The sequence below is a fragment of the Oreochromis aureus genome, linkage group 19 (assembly GCF_013358895.1).
Source record: "Oreochromis aureus strain Israel breed Guangdong linkage group 19, ZZ_aureus, whole genome shotgun sequence".
Classification (NCBI taxonomy): domain Eukaryota; kingdom Metazoa; phylum Chordata; class Actinopteri; order Cichliformes; family Cichlidae; genus Oreochromis; species Oreochromis aureus.
In genome coordinates this window covers 19,430,347-19,445,959 of record NC_052960.1, presented here as the reverse complement: position 1 = coordinate 19,445,959, position 15,613 = coordinate 19,430,347, and the positions used below count along the sequence as shown (strand labels likewise).

The following is a 15,613-nucleotide window of genomic DNA, read 5'->3' as shown; positions in this document are numbered from 1 at the left end:
AAAAAAAAAATTTTTTTTAAAAAGCAGCATGCTTAAAGTGCTTCTATGTCCATTATCTGCTTAAATTACTCTCAGCTATTTTTTTTTAAATAAAAGCGCCATTTAAAGTTTCTTGAAAGTATTGGGGGGAGTTTAAACCTGAAAATCTTTCCAGAGTTTAGGGGAAATAACCATCAGAAGCTGGATCTGGTTTAATAATAATAAAAAAAAAAGCTCCAAGGCATGCTCTTGTTCAAGTTTTAGTTAACCTTACAGCAGATTTCTATTTTTATTTTGAGCTTTAGTCAGTATTTTCATCACAGTGATTCCTTCACATGACATTTACAGACTGGTTTGTCTCAGCAGTTCAAGGATTACGGCATCAAATTCAGCCAAACTTACATACTTTCACACAATCATGTTCACTCATCAAACTGTATGTTCATAAATGTAATAGTGTGCAATATTTATGAGGTAAACTTTGATCACAATCTTTAAAGTTGAGGCATCGTCATAACCCAGTTATGACACGAACCTCAAACCTTCAAATAATAAAGCAAGAACTAGAAACTAAAACTTTTTTTTTTTTTTTTAAACCCCCAACTTCAAACATTACATTGATTGCAGCAAAACGGTTTATTCAAGAGGAAAGTGACACATTCAGTCCAGACAGCCCGTGAACATGGCGTACGGCGGCAGCAGAGTGGACGCCTTGTTACTGATTTCCGTCGCTGGTTCTGCGTCTTTTTCTGGCCTGCAGCTCCTCAAAGAGTTGATGTACAGCTTCAACTGTGACTGTCTGATGTAGACACAGAAGTGTTAGGTCTGAGATTTGAGCAGAAGAAAGAAGATGTGACTCACATAGACATCCACTTCTCACCTTTCCTTCAGAGGCACACTGCTCTAAAAATTCACTGATTGAGGTCGTCAGCTCGTTGAAACCTGAGGGAAGAGAACACAAGATTAATTAGTCCGCCGCATCAATGCGCCAGTGCTTTGAATTTCACTTTACGCAGGACAACTGACCCCGTGGCTTCCCTCCCTATCCTCACCGTAAATGACCTCCAGCTGCTGTACACGGTCCATCGAGTTCATCAGCGCCATCAGTGGGTGCTGCCCGAAGGGCTCATCCAAGCCTCTCTTCTCATAGGCCAGAATAGTGTCAGACTGATCCAAGAGAAACTGCACCTCAGCAGCAACATAGGCCCTCTGAGGAAATGCAGCACACAGGGGACAGGCGTTCAGAAACAGGAACAACTTGCAACATACTGGCTTTTGTAAGTCTACATTACAATCTTGGAGCTAGAAATTCTGGCTCACCTTGCAGCTCGTGCAGGTGCAGAGCTCAGCACGCCAGCTGTAAGGCCAGAACACCGCTCCCCGTCTCAGCCTCTCTAGCCCGCGGGCCTGCAGCTTCTTCAGCTTGCACTCCACAATTTTCGTTGTAGCCATCGCAGGGCTGCCTGTCATTTCCTCGTGAGTTCGTTTGCCAGGGGAACTCCTGTTTACAGCTTCCTATGACACAAATGAGATGGGGTGAGTGGCTGTGTTATACAAGAAGCGCACAGGCACACCTGGGCTTGGTGAAACATCTCCACTCATGCAGGAATGCAGACACATCCAGGGGAAGTCTCAATGCGAGTGACGCGGTGAGACGGTTAGGCGATGAAAATCGCCAGTTTACAGTAAGCTAGCCTGTGAAGCCCGGCCAAAGCCGTCTACAGAGCAGAGGAAGCTGTGCCTCATGGGTCATTTCTCCTCTAATTACCCCAGAGGAGAGGAAAGCACGATAACAGGAGCTGGTGCCTGCTGTCTGGCTCATATTCTGCTCATTACTCTCCAGCCCCACCTAGTGGCACACTGGCATTCAGAAAAGTTGGACAGTGTTGCTCCAAATGAGGTCACAAAATATACATAAAGGTAAAATATACTCCAGAACATAAATAGGAGAGTAACAAAGCAAAGAAAGTGGTAAATACAGCAAGATAGATTAAGGATTCCTTTCAACTGAAATTATTTTTTGTTTTGTTTTTTATAATGTAATTTATGCATAATGAGAATAATAAGAATAAAAACTAAAAGAATAACCATAGATCTGAATTATAATGCCAGTGTTTGATTATAATTAAGTCAAATGTAAAGTAATGTTCTACCCTCATTTTAACTTGCACAAAGACAGTTTAGTTCATTTTTAGTCCATGCAAACAGCAGAACCGTTTCTCACCTCTGGTTCTGTGCGCTCATCACTAGAAGACGGTTCCTCATCCTTTCTTTGACCAGCCTCACGGTCTTCCCCCTCAATGTCGACCTCTACTTCCTCTTCGGCATCACCCACATGGATCACAGGCGGAACTAAATGGAAAAGATTAATTTATGATTATCTAAATTTTGCTGCTAAATGTCTGCCTAGTTAGCCACAGTCAAAAAAATTTGTTACCTGCGATGTGGGCAGCGTACGTCCACAAGAAAGGAGCCTTGTTCATGCAGGCCTCACATACCATCTCTTGAAGCTCCTCGGGTTCAACCACAGGGCAGCCTAAGTGCTGTTTAAGGCCAACAATAAATAAATAAATAAATAAATAAAAGAGCAGAGGACTCACAGAAATGATAACATGCAGATCAAAAATCCTCTCAAGCTTACCCCGCTGTGAAACCAATCCTCACAGATGACGCACTGAATCATCTCGTCGTCATCCTGTTAAACAGATTTATTTATATATAGCCACAGATGACAGAGAAACAAGCAGCAGGGTTTAGGGTGAAAACAAAAAGAAAAAAGACGGACCTGGTCATCTGTGTCTGGGTACGGCCGGTGACACGTGCAGTAGAACCCACTGAAGTTGTGATTGTAGAGATTTCTAACATTTTCCTCTTCTTTAACCTAAAAAGAAAGAGGGGGAATGAACAATTGAAACAACTGGAACGTATGGCACACATGGCAAACAAATCTGGGAGACAAGAGATTCAAAGCATCTCACAGGATTTAGCTGGCACTGGAAACCCCCAAACTTTCGGTTTCCACAATCACAGCGAAAATTTCTGCAAGAAAAATAGGAATATTAGAAAACTGTGGGCCAAAAGCTGAATGCTCAGTCTACTCAGTCAACATAGAAAGATTTTTACCTTTTGGTATACAGTTCAAAGATGTCGTGTCCATCATGGCATTTATTGGCGCAGGCCAGACAAACCCCAGCAGGCTCTGCATCATTTGGAGTGCAAGTGTTGCAGGCAAACACCGCCTGTCTCTTCACATAACCCTGCAGAGCAACAACACAGGTGGCATCAACACATAGCAGCAATTCACAAAATATTACTGATTTGACATCCGTAACAAAGAGAAAATGTGCTTTAACACAGCACTACTTCCACCGTGCTTCTCATCAACATCGGTGACGAGAACCACACAGAAACTCATCGGTGCAGATTGCAACATTTAACACAAAGAAACACAAAACGCTTACAGTCACAATGCACAGACTGCACTACAATGCAGCATTTGGAAAAGGCTACTAGGCATACAATGGGCGACACACAGGCTGCAGGGCTGCTGTGCAGGAAGCTTCTCCTACCTTGGAGTAAGAGCAGTTGTCTGGGTCGCTCCCAGCCAGCACACACAAAGCCTTCTCGAGCTCTTCTTCGCTGGTAAGAATATCATCAATATGCGAGTCGCCCTTGTTCGCTGCCATTCTGAGAAGTGAGGGTAAAGATGACTCCAACGCGAACAATGAAACACCGAAGACTGGGCAGCAGCTGCGTTAGCGCCACAATGTTGACAAACGACTGTTCCTGGCGGGAGTTTAGGCCGAGACCACGTGGAGGAAGTGACGCGAGATACCGTTCACGACCTGCTATTGTTAAAAAAAACAAATAAATAAATGTTAAAAACAAAAAAAAGAAATTAGAAAAATTAAACTCTATTGCACTTTCATTTTCAGTGGTTCCCTTAAAAATCTTGTAGTATTTTATGTATGTATTATCATATATTTTTAAATAAAAATAAAGACATTACAACGCAATAAGCAAAATAATTATAACATATATAGAACAAAAACACCATCCAAAGATATTTTCCTCATCTTACAAGCGGTAATATATCTTTAATAATAATTTAGAGTTCATTTAGGAAATATTAGTTCATCCTTTATCAACATGAATTAAACTATTATAAGTGGCCCCTAATAATAAAAAAAGATTCCGTTTTGGGTCTATTTCCGTTTTGGGGTTTACGAACTAATAGCTGCTGCACAAACCAGTACGACTCATTTTTATCTTTCTTTTCTTTTTTATATATATATATATATATATATATATATATATATATATATATATATATATATATATATATTTGTTTGGATCTAGCATCACAAAGGCTTTGAAAGGGCATACCAGGAGAAGCTGTTTAAGTGTTAATTTGCCCAATATGTAAATAGACGGATTGCCTTAAGTTTTGTCTGTAGACAAAGGCAATGGTCATATTTAAATAACAGCTGGCGTATTTTTCTCACAATAGAAACAAGTTGTAAAGTGGTGAGTGGTGTGAATTATCATAAAAGGAAAACAAAATACTCATCCACCCCACTGGAAACAATGGAAATGAACAGTGCCGGTCCCAAAGAAGGAGAGGCGAGGGAGCAAGAAAATAATAGAGCTCTCTGTAAGTTTAAAGAATATAATATACCCTACCCTTTTTATGGTTTAGTCTGTGGTCTGTCCTCCTTCCAGCCACTTGAGCAGCGTCTGTTGTGTACTTTTGAAATCGTTTAGTTTTTGAAAACCTCGTAGAATTAAGAATATTATTCGATTAGATTCTGGACAGGTTGGGTGGGTGGATTTAAATAGATTTATTGGATGGGTTTAAAACTAAATAAAATCCAAACCCCTGCATATGTGGCTATTCAAGCGATTAGATGAACATTTATTAGGGATGGCAAACAAATCCAGAGCATCGAGGAAATAACAGAGAAATTGGGACTGGGGCGAAATTGTTTGGAGGCAAAACATAGAGTGCAATATAGAGTTGAATCCATAATGAATAACATTTTAAAATTATGAATAACATAATGAATAACACCTGGCATATAGCAAGTGCAATTAAGCGAAAACATGAGTGTTAATGTGCTACCTTTTTAGCTGGATTTTTAACCTTTGGATCACCACGTGCAGGACATCACAGTAGTCCAAGAAAGACTTGATGAAAGCATTAGCAGCAAACAAATCCCTTTAGGCACAAAGGCCAAATTTTTCTGTCCTCAGTGCTAGATATTGTACCCAGTAGTCATCACAATAAAACTTCACTAAAATCATAAACGTGTGTGATATTAAAAATAAATTGAAAAAGCAGCAGCGGTTTGTTGTGGTTAACACCTGCAGACGTGTTCGCACACAAACACACGTGCCGTTGTTTCCTTCCTGTCTCTCTCTTGCGCTCTCTAATGATCTCCATGTTAATTTTCTCATTTTATAACACTGGCTGTGGCATTCTACAAATTCTGATTAATAAGCTTTTGTTGGTGGTTGTTTTTGTGCCACTTGGATGGAAACCCCCAGTCGCTGACTTTTAATTAGATGCCTTTTTAGTTTTTGCTTTTAAGCATGGGGAAAACATGTTGGACGTTTCGATAGTTTTCCAACGGATGGCGCTAGTGTGACATGCTTCTCTTGTCTGTTCCTCGTCAAAAACCCGAAGAGACGGTGACTGTGGAGGGACGAAATAAGTATTAATGCATCTCGTCATTTATTATTAGAAAGGCATGTCAGCAGAACTTGTTCTAATTATTCAAATCATGAATTAACGTTTGAGGGGTTTGAAATGGGAAAATATGACGATAACATATATATATATATATAGTTAAGGGACGTTTTTTCGTTAATTATCTTGTTAAATTTTATAGATAAACAATGACTCGATTATTCTATATCATAACAGGAAAGATAATCATTAGTGGAAGCAGGAAGGCGCGTGAAAGCAAGACGCGCTGTGATTCGACAGTCAGTCAGGCAGGGGTGGTGTTTTCCGAGGGGGTCGTGAAGGCGGCATCAGTCTCCTGAAACCTGGGTGTGTGCGGGCAGTCCAGTTCAGAGACTGAGAGAGAAAACACCAGCAACATCCCAACGTCAGCCCAGCGGTGCCTGTCATCTGTCACGGTGCTTGTTACTCCTTCTCCAGCGAGCGGACTGAGAATGGGAAACTACCCGAGCTAGTTTCTGAAGAGGACGTAAATTCAAGGGGAACTGTGCTAAAACTGCCAGGTTAGTTAGCTCTCTATAGCCTCCCGATGTCAGCTTTATCTAGTTGAGGGAGTTGCCTTATTTTTTTAGGTAACCAGTAGCTGTCTCCACTAACAATTCACTCATTTCTTATGTGCACGTAGTACGACTGTGTTCAGCCTGTAAAGCTAGGAAGCTAGCTTGCGTTTCCTAATTGCACGCCATCGGTTAGCTCTGGAGATTGTCAATACAGAGCTAGCCAGCTAACGTTAGCAGTTGAGGTTAGCAAAAGGGGTCAGTGTGTGGGATTCGCTGATGCTCAGCCACATTCATTGTAATAATATGTTTGGAAACTATATCATGCTAACCACAAGACCGTGAATATCCAAGAGACAGACTGGTAGAAGACGTCACTTATTGCTTTGGAGCAACGTATCAGTAACCGAGCAGTGAACTTAATTATTCCCCACACTGCTCCCTGGTTGGCTGTTGTGACACTAACGTGGGGGGGGGGTTTCTGTTCTCGTCTGTCCAGGTTGAGTCATTAGTTGCACCATTTACCTGCAAAAAAAAGGACCAGGGGCACAGTGGAAATGCAGACTTTCCTGAAAGGCCGGAGAGTCGGCTACTGGCTCAGCGAGAAGAAGATGAAGAAACTGAATTTCCAGGCCTTTGCTGATCTGTGCAGGTTCGTTAACTAACTCCAGTTTATTGTGTGCAGATGAAATGATTGAAGAACAGCCGTCAAACTACATGCTTTCACATAGTTGGCTCCCATGGTAACTTTCCCTTAAGGGTCTATGACAAGGACTCCTCCTCTCACAGATTTAAGCCCTTAGGCACTTTTCACACAAACCTGCTCACCAAATGTCAGTGAGTGACATCCCTACTCATGCATGCTAAGCATTTAAGGTTGCTGATGTGGCCTGAAGCCATTCTACTAATCTTCTTTTCTGTTGTATTGTGAAGAAATGGGTTCCCCAAAGGAAGCAGGCACAAGTCTGTTTTGTGTATGTCCTGGCACAGTGCTTGTTGGTGCATGGTAAATGTGTAACAGGATAAGCTGACAAAACCAGTTTTATTATTAGGTCAGTTGGCTCAGAGCGTTAAACTTTAAAGCAGCTAAATGTGGACTAAAAGAAAAAGTCTCTTCCTTATTATTAACGTATCTAAACGGTAGCATTTGATGTTAAACTCTGACCACCGTATCATCTTTTATCATTTGTAGATGGAACAGTGCTAGATCAGTCTTAGGTTTTTGTTTCTGTTTATCAACAGAAAATAAAGCTGTTCTTACCAAATGCATCGTCATAACATGAATTTAGTCAAGGATGTATCTATCTGCTGGAGCAAGAATTTGCTCAGATTCCCCCAGCATTGATGGAGGCATCTGAATGAATGCTGTGTGGACACTATTTTGTTGTGTCTCTTAGTCAAGTGTTACACAAGCTGAAGGGCCTATATTTTCTTAGCAGATGTGAACTCGTCCTTGCTGTTTTACAATAGGTGCACTACAGTATATCAGATTGTCAAAGGGCATTAGGGCGAGACAGCCGCTTTATAGTCTCTCATTGCAACAGCTGCCTAGCTGCTGGTGATGCAGCAGTCTGACGTTTTCAGTACAGATACTAAAGTACAGTACCGGGTTTAGGTAGCAATCAGATACAAGTGCTAATGATCTTGAGATTTTTCCACTAATATGAGCCCTGACTTAGATGTTGTTTTCCCAACTTTGTAAACAAAATATTACTAATAAATGAGCAAATACATTTAAAGAATTGATATTTATTCATAAGAGCAAGGCCAAAAGAAAGGAGGGAAAAAGACAAAACTCTGTGCTTTTATTAGTTTCTGTCTTCTACTCTCAGTTTCATCCTGTATGTGTCTTCTTCAGTGTGTGCAACTCCCCAGACACTTCAGCCGAGAGATCGGTGTCGTGAATCAAGCAGACACAATTTGTTACCTTAGAATATTTGCAATAAAAGAATTCTGAGCAACTGTTGAATCTCACACAATAATATGAAAGGGTGAGAGAGAGAAGCTGTAGCTGGTTCATTGTGCTGTTCTTTGTTTGAGTAGGTATCATACTCATTTCCAGTATAAGTATTTGGCTCGATGTGACCCTACCTACTTGCACTGTATAAAGGCTAGTTATCACATAGTAACATGTCTTAAAAAAATCTGAGAGAGGCTGGAAAAAACATTTTAATCTCCGGTCCTGTGATTTAGCACACATGTGTCCCAGTAGATCAGATATGTTCATATTGTTCCAGAAGGATTTTCACCTTTTCCAACAGTGTGTTGCCTCAATAAAGCAACCTGATTGAGTCAGCACAGATTACCACACTGTAATCCACGAAACATTTTTAATCTCTACATAAAGCTCCAAGCATACCTCCCCTCCTCCCTCCATCCTGCCCACCACCTTCTTCCCTGTGAGCTGGATATAGGTTTGTTCGATATGTTTAACACGAAGAGCTCTGGCTCAGCATTAAGAATTGGTCTTTGTGATGCATAGCCTTTGAAAACTGCAACAAATGGCACAGCAGATAACTGCAAATGAGCTACAAAGTGAATGTGGCGTGTATATGTTCACACATGACTACTTCTCCCTGTTAGTCAGGGAAACTTTTCTTCAAGTTCTCCTTTTCTTTCTCCCGTCATGTAACATGTTAGAAAACAAATGTTATGAGGAAGGAAGGGATAGCACTAAGAAGACCTACCACCTTGCATGTATGTTTTCTAAAAAGCGACTTTTGATAAGAGGCACAGGATGTGGCAAGTTTAAACTTTATCTGGACCTGGTGTTGTGCGTCCAAGGAAGTCTGTGCTAAAGAAAAAAAAGAGAGACTTTATGCAATATTAAATTCATTTAGTCACCCTTTGTGCTTAATTTCATGCAGTGCAATTTTTACTTGATGGTTTAAATTTATCTGTTTCCCTGCATCATTTATTATGAAAGATAAACCATGTGTCAGTGTTACTTTTAAACAGTGACTGGACAGAATTTCCCCTGTCATCATGTGGTAAGCAGCTGACATTGTGTGTGCATCATTGAGGAGTCTGTCCTGTCTCTTACATCTGGACTTTGGGGTTCCTGCTGGTCAGAGCTAGTTGAGTTTATGTCTGCTTGTCAGCTTGAACAGCAGTTGAGAGGCATCTTTTCAATTGGCACACATGCCTGATGCTTTAAAAAACGGCAACCCTGATTTTCATTGGATTATCTGAAAATATCCTTTTCTCATTCTTCAATTTTACCACAACTCTAATCTGCATTATATTACAATATACTAATAATAACAAATGCAAGGAGTTTCCTGTAAGTGTAGGAAGACTTGTATAAAAACCTGTGATGAGCTGAAAAAGATAAATAAACCAATAATTAATAATGTGTATATTTAAAATGTAAAAGGTCTCCAGTTCAAGAGCAAGAGGAGAAGAGAGGAAGGGCCTTTGGTCTAAAAGTCTGTTCCAAATCAAATATGTGGATCCATCTGCTGTGGTGATCCCATGTGAGTAAGGGAGTAGTCGAAAGAAGCTTTGTATTTTTTGACTAGCAAAAATCAGCTGCTTCTCCAAAGTGTTCTTCATGCCGTTTAGCTCACAGAGTAGTTGGAGCAGAACATCGATTTCCAGCTACCTGGTCTTGTAGACGGTAACAACCAGAGCTAGTTGGTCAGTGACTGAATTTTAAAAATCGAGAGTAATTCATTTAATCTAGGTCTTAAACAGATAAAGGTTAAAAAAAAATAAATAAATACTGCAAAGTATAGCTGGCTGACCCACCTAAGTAAAGTCCCATGGAGTAAAATATTATCAGGCAAATCTTGAATATCTTCATGGCCTACGTTTTCCCTTGGATAATAATTGGTACTTTTTTTAAATTGTTTTTTTAGATGCTCAAAATACTTTTCTGTATGGTTACCTAGCTATGCATAAAATGTTATTTACTTTACGGTTACCATCTCATTTATGCCCTTTGTCAACTTGGTAACTGCTAATGCCACACTATGTGCCATAAATCCTAAACTTCCAGCTTTAGAGTGTGTGTGTGTGTGTGTGTGTGTGTGTGTGTGTGTGTGTGTGTGTGTGTGTGTGTGTGTGTGTGTGTGTGTGTGTGTGTGTGTGTGTGTGTGTGTGTGTGTGTGTGTGTGTGTGTGTGTGTGTGTGTGTGTGTGTGTGTGTGTGTGTGTGTGTGTGTGTGTGTGTGTGTGTGTGTGTGTGTTTTCACTTTGTTGACCACGTAACAATATAGCAGAGCAGAGGATCTCCATATCTCACCAAACTAAAGACCTCATTCACGTCGCATGAAACACACCAGCTGCAGTATTAAATATCCACATTGTTGTGAAGCGGTGAATGGTTGCACTGCTGTTACCATGGGACTGCAACCTCAAAAACGGCTCGCTTGGAAAGGATGAATTGGATGTAGTGTTAGGCTGGTGGTGTTCTCTTTGTGAGTTCCCCCAACTAAGAGTCGGCTGTATTAAGCATTGGACTTTTTCCTGTTATGCTTTGCTGTGCAGAAACTCGTTGGCTAACTTTCTGTATTGACCTAGTAGGGTTTCGCCGAGCCAGCTGAACCAGGATTGTACAAATACCCTCTCTTCTGCTTTCTGTTTGGGCTGAGGTTTTCCTCTCAGTGCAGGTGTTGGGACCGGCATACACCCAGCAGGTTTAAACGTGTGGTGCCGGTTTAGTAACGCTCCTCTCTCAAAAGAGACAAGCCATCTCACATTTAAATTTATGCATATATATTTAAATATTGCTGTGGCCTATTGTTTGTTTTATTTCTACCCAAAGACTAGTATTTCTGTGCTGTTCCCAAAAGGTAGAAACTGCACAGAAACTGCAGTTTCTCCAGGTCTGTCTGGGATTTAGTATTTCCATCATAATAATCTTACTTGCAGATAAATTTTGTGACTAAATTAAGATCATGTTTCATTTTTTTCCTATCTTTAGATAGGCTTATGTGTCCCTGGTTCACGTGTCTTACTGTTCATGAAGTTAAACTATTGGAGAGATATGAGTTTAATTCTTCTTATGGAGGGGAACTCCTTTGATGTGAATTTACTTAAAGATTTGTGTTAGATTAAAAAGTAGTGGTTCTCAAAAACCTTTTCAAAATTCACACCACGTGTACCACAAATTTTAATCTTTTTATTTGTATCATTAGCAATAAAAAAGTGGATTTAGTTGAATTTTAGTTAAGTAAAGTTTGGTGTGACAACGTCAGCACACTCTTGTTTGTTTAGTTTCCCTTAGAACTTAGTATTTGTTTTGTCTTTTTCCATAATTTCCCCCCAGACTTCCACACCCCACCTGCAGTGGCTCAGCACCCCACAGTTGGAGAAACCACTGTTATGAAAACAAGACAAGTGCAGACAAATGATTGAGAAACGTGTTTTACATGGCGTAACAGAAATGGAAAAATAAATATTTAAAATCAGACCAAATCTTACATCATTTAGGTGCGTGCGTGCGTGTGTGTGTGTGTGTGTTTCATTTTGTTTTTTTTAAATTCTGCTTTTCACTTTCTGTAAGTCTTCTGCTCTGAACCTTTGAGCCTACGTACGTACGGCTCAAAGACAGCAGAGGCATCTTCACCTACACTACATGATATAACATAACACACCTTTTTAATGTTTAGGTCCTTAAATACCCGTCAGTGTCTGTTTCTGAGCGTTTTCAGCTTATATCTTCTACAAAATAAAGTTGGGTTTTTTTGTCTTTTTTTCAGGAAAAGAGGAATAGAAGTTGTTCAGGTAAGAAGACCACACAGTTTGTTTTTTTTACTTCCTTAGTTATGTGTTTGTTTGTTTGTGCTGGGATACATTTGAAGCTCTGCTATTCATATTTGATGCCTGAAAGTCAATCTACCTACAATACTTAACATTTGATGTATTTCTTTGGCCAATTACTAAGTGCATGACCTCCTACAGACAGGATGTAGTTTTTTTGCAGTCTTGCTGTTTTTTGTCTGTAAGCGTCATTGGTCACAGTATATCACAACAGCCCATGTTCCTTGTTAAGCTGTGATGAAAGTCATCCCAACTTGATATTTCAACACCTGGCCTCGACTCGACTAACGCAGTTGTTTGTCACAAGTGTCTATTTGGGAGAGCAGCTACTCATTTTGTGAGTGTGTGTGGAGGGTTGAAGCATTCAGATCCTCAGTAAAAGTCATATCAGCAGAAGTACTTTTATGATATAAAATTGCATAAATAGAAGCAGATACAGCTCTTTTCAGTGGGAGCTGTTGAAGTACCAAAATAAATAATAGTCTGCCTATAGTAATTTACCTCTGAGTCCTGAGCTATGTCCCAGTAAATACAGGCCTCGGGGAAGGAAAAGCTGCTGTCATTAACGGCTCTTGCACAGCATACTATAGAGTGTAAGTAAGCACAGGCCATTCAGCAGCATAGTAACAATTGTCACTAAGTCCTGGGAGCTCAGTGCACAACAGTATCTGTCACTTAGAGTGCTCTCTGAAATTGAAGAGGAAATTATCCTGCCTTTCTCTCAGCCTTTTACTGTTTCTTTTCTTCTTGTGGAATTGGTGGGGGGTTTTTCTCCTTCACTTTGAGGTTATTTTTTTCCTCTCACTGTGCTGACAATATCAGCACACCCAGAAACAGTCTTGTCCTGGGAATAGTCCCAAAGTAAGCAGGCTTTGTTTCCCACTATGCATTCAGCCCCTCCTGGGAGACAGCAGAGCCTTACAGGCTCAAAGTTACGGTGTACCCAGGGGCTTGGAACGGTGCTGCTCTCTTCTCTGTTACTAATTCTTCTACAACTACCTGCTTTTCAAGGTTGTGGGTTGTTTTTCTTTTTTTCTCCTGACTCCTACAAATCAGCATAAACTTGTTATTTTTAGCTAGACTGTCACTGCCAGTTGAGACAGTTCAGTTTACTAACAGAGCCAGAAGTGTTTTTGAATGCACACCAGTGATTTGGGTGGCTGCGCTGTGCCTGTTGCTGTCAGTGCCTGCAGTGTCATGGCCACGTCAGAAACAAAGATAACAGTATCTCTTGTCCTACTTTGGCCTTGTTGTACAAAGATTTAGTCTCCTATTGTACTAGTGAATTCAGAGCCTGGAGTTTCTTATTTTCTAATCTATTATATGTTTTTGATGTTTAGACCACTGGGATAGTGTGTATATATGGGGAAAGTCAAAACATAGGTATGCTTTAAACCCAATCTTTTTGGAGAGGACACAGAGAGATGGAAAGTAGGTAACAAATTAGTCTTGAAGAGCTTTAATTGGTTTAGAGACTGAGAGAATTAGAGTAGTGGGAGGATTATTATTGTTTGGTCAGTGTTTTAAGCTTTTAAGAAAGCACACAACTTTAGCTATTTTTGTGGCTATCAAGTCGATTTAACCTTTTCTTGCTGCTTGGTGCAGATTTTTTATTTATTTATTTATTTTGTCAGCCAGTGCAATCGGCTAACCTTGTTCCATGTGGTCTGACAGACGATTTGGCCCTGGTGCTATCAAGTTAACCCTGGAAAACGGAGGCTAACTGAATCCTTTAGGCATAAAAACCTGTTGATTCATTGTTGGTTTAGCCTTAATGCACAATAAATTGCTTGTTTTCTATGTGCTGTATGTACTACTTTGATCAGTCAGAAGTTGTTGTTTTTTTGTTTTTTGTTTTTTTTTTTAAATGAAACCATCCAACAGCTTCTCAAGTAGAAACATTTTTGTTCATTTTTTGTTATAACAGACAGTATGTTTGTGCTTATGTATCCTTTTGGATAGTTTGCTGGACAAAAGAAGCCAGTAATCTTTAAAAGTTCAGGTCCCCACCAACAGTAAATGGGTAAATCACAGCGGGGCTGTGATTTACTTGGATTTTGACATGTATTACAGACCAGGTGTTTTTTATCTTGTTTTGTTGTTGTTTAGAAAATGGCTCCAAAGTTGAAGTGACAGAGTTAATGAGGTGCACTTCCCAAGAGGTTGTATTCCCCAAGAGGTTGAAAGTGGTTATGACGTCACCTCGTGTGAACAGATCTTTGCTAAATCTGGCCGCCCAAGGGACTTAATTTTATATTTCTGTTTTCAGTGTGGGAAACCCTTCTGTATGTATATGCGTCAGGACTGACGAAAGTGAAAAAGATTCCTTTGTTAGACTTTAATGATTGCTCCTCTAGGCTCTACCAAGGCTTACCTTTGCTGTACCCCTCATCCCTCTCGTCCTTCCATTACCTCCCCTGTGCACTTTTTTGCAGCTCATCCATGCTGACCCTTTAGCACTGAGTTTACAAGAGCCAATTTCCCCATGGTCCCTACATTAGCTTGTGTATATCATGGACCTGATGAGATGAACTCACCAGGGTTGTTCTCCTGAAAGCCAGTATTCTCTCTCAGAAAAAGGAATCTCAAATGATGAGTCATTATTTGAGTTGGCTGCCCAGAGAAACTTATCAAGTCGCTGTTTTTATTATCGTTAGTGCTTTAAAAATTTAAAGGTAATTTCCAGCATACTACTTTATCTTGCCCCTACATTGAACCTGTCGAATCTGACAAACAAAGGACTTTCCACAGGAGGTATTTATTGATCCTCCAGTTTGTCGGATCCAAAGGCAGTCAATTTGTGGCCATTACTGGAAATTGGCATTTAGAGAAAAGTATAGTAAAGCAGTAAAGCATCATTACAGATGTTCTTTTCAAGTAATTTCAACAAATCAAACATGTGTAGTATTTTTTTTTTTTTCACTCTTCCTTAAATAAAGACTTTATAAGGCCTTATAAATATATTATTGTTGCCAGTTCTATGCGTGACATGGGTGCAGTATAGTGGGAGTTCAGGAGTGGTTGATGAATGATGTAGTCAATGGTCTGAATACAATGGACTGTGCAGTACCTCCTTTATCTTATCAGCTCTTGTCAGTGGGCTTGGTACAATTATGCTGACGCTTTATTTCTTCATCTGACCTGAAAACATCTTGACAGTTTGTTCATTTTCATCCTACATGATTTGGTCCGCCTTTTAAGGAAGTTACTTAAAGTTTTCGTAAGCTACCTACAAAAGCAGTAAAATCAGACCTGTGTAATGTTGGGTAACCTTTACTTAGCAAAGCATTTATGTTGATCATGTGATGAAAGGCAGTTCCTCAAAAGCTTTAATTGCACAATCAATTCAGCACAGATAAGTCTTCTCTCTGTAGACTGCTGAGGAGACAGCCATTAGCCTAATTAGCTCCCAGTTTGACCTTCCATACAGTTTTTATGTGGAGAATTTGGAGACTCACCTTTTGTGTTAATCTTTTGCTGATGTGAGATATGTCTGCCAGCCATAGTTTGTCTTGGACTTGTGCATATTTTGTTTTTTTTTTCTCTTTGTTGCACACTCACCCTAGCGTGCCATCGTTTCAACATGGCATACAGAATAAATCATTCATCACATGTCTGTCTGTGCT

The 15,613-nt window shown here is 40.1% G+C and overlaps 2 protein-coding genes across 4 annotated transcripts in view; one reads left to right on the top strand and one right to left on the bottom strand.

Moving 5' to 3' along the window:
- Nucleotides 1-226: 226 nt before the first annotated feature.
- Nucleotides 227-5,358, bottom strand: LOC116334757 (putative E3 ubiquitin-protein ligase UBR7). Of its 3 annotated transcripts, none has more exons than XM_039603146.1 (12): nucleotides 5,102-5,358; nucleotides 3,549-3,827; nucleotides 3,103-3,236; nucleotides 2,958-3,018; nucleotides 2,765-2,860; nucleotides 2,621-2,674; nucleotides 2,417-2,522; nucleotides 2,204-2,331; nucleotides 1,300-1,494; nucleotides 1,032-1,188; nucleotides 860-921; nucleotides 227-778 (listed from the first exon to the last, which is right to left on the bottom strand). In XM_039603146.1, exons 2-12 carry the CDS (start codon nucleotides 3,663-3,665, stop codon nucleotides 695-697), a joined length of 1,194 nt encoding a protein of 397 aa, XP_039459080.1. In that variant the 5' UTR covers nucleotides 3,666-3,827; nucleotides 5,102-5,358; the 3' UTR covers nucleotides 227-694. The 3 variants fall into 3 exon arrangements, with proteins under 3 accessions (XP_039459080.1, XP_031614144.2, XP_039459081.1); XM_031758284.2 differs by lacking the exon at nucleotides 5,102-5,358 and adding an exon at nucleotides 4,663-4,730; XM_039603147.1 differs by lacking the exon at nucleotides 5,102-5,358 and adding an exon at nucleotides 4,663-4,730 and having other exon boundaries at nucleotides 3,549-3,824.
- Nucleotides 5,359-5,918: 560 nt separating this feature from the next.
- The window catches only part of itpk1b (inositol-tetrakisphosphate 1-kinase b), a 30,656-nt gene continuing 20,961 nt past the window's right edge, over nucleotides 5,919-15,613 (top strand). The window contains exons 1-3 of the mRNA XM_031758267.2: nucleotides 5,919-6,228; nucleotides 6,722-6,874; nucleotides 11,927-11,951. Of these exons, the coding sequence (XP_031614127.2) occupies nucleotides 6,780-6,874; nucleotides 11,927-11,951 (120 nt within the window). The 5' untranslated portion in view covers nucleotides 5,919-6,228; nucleotides 6,722-6,779. The remainder of the gene's footprint in view (nucleotides 6,229-6,721; nucleotides 6,875-11,926; nucleotides 11,952-15,613) is intronic.

Bases quoted from the DNA above. Each gene is read 5' to 3' on its own strand.
- LOC116334757 (XM_039603146.1), bottom strand. From the start codon at position 3,665: ATGGCAGCGAACAAGGGCGACTCGCATATTGATGATATTCTTACCAGC. The intron at 3,237-3,548 runs GTAGGAGAAGCT...GTTGCTCTGCAG, and splicing joins ACAACTGCTCTTACTCCAAG to GGTTATGTGAAGAGACAGGC. The intron at 1,189-1,299 runs GTGAGCCAGAAT...GCATTTCCTCAG, and splicing joins GCACCTGCACGAGCTGCAAG to AGGGCCTATGTTGCTGCTGA.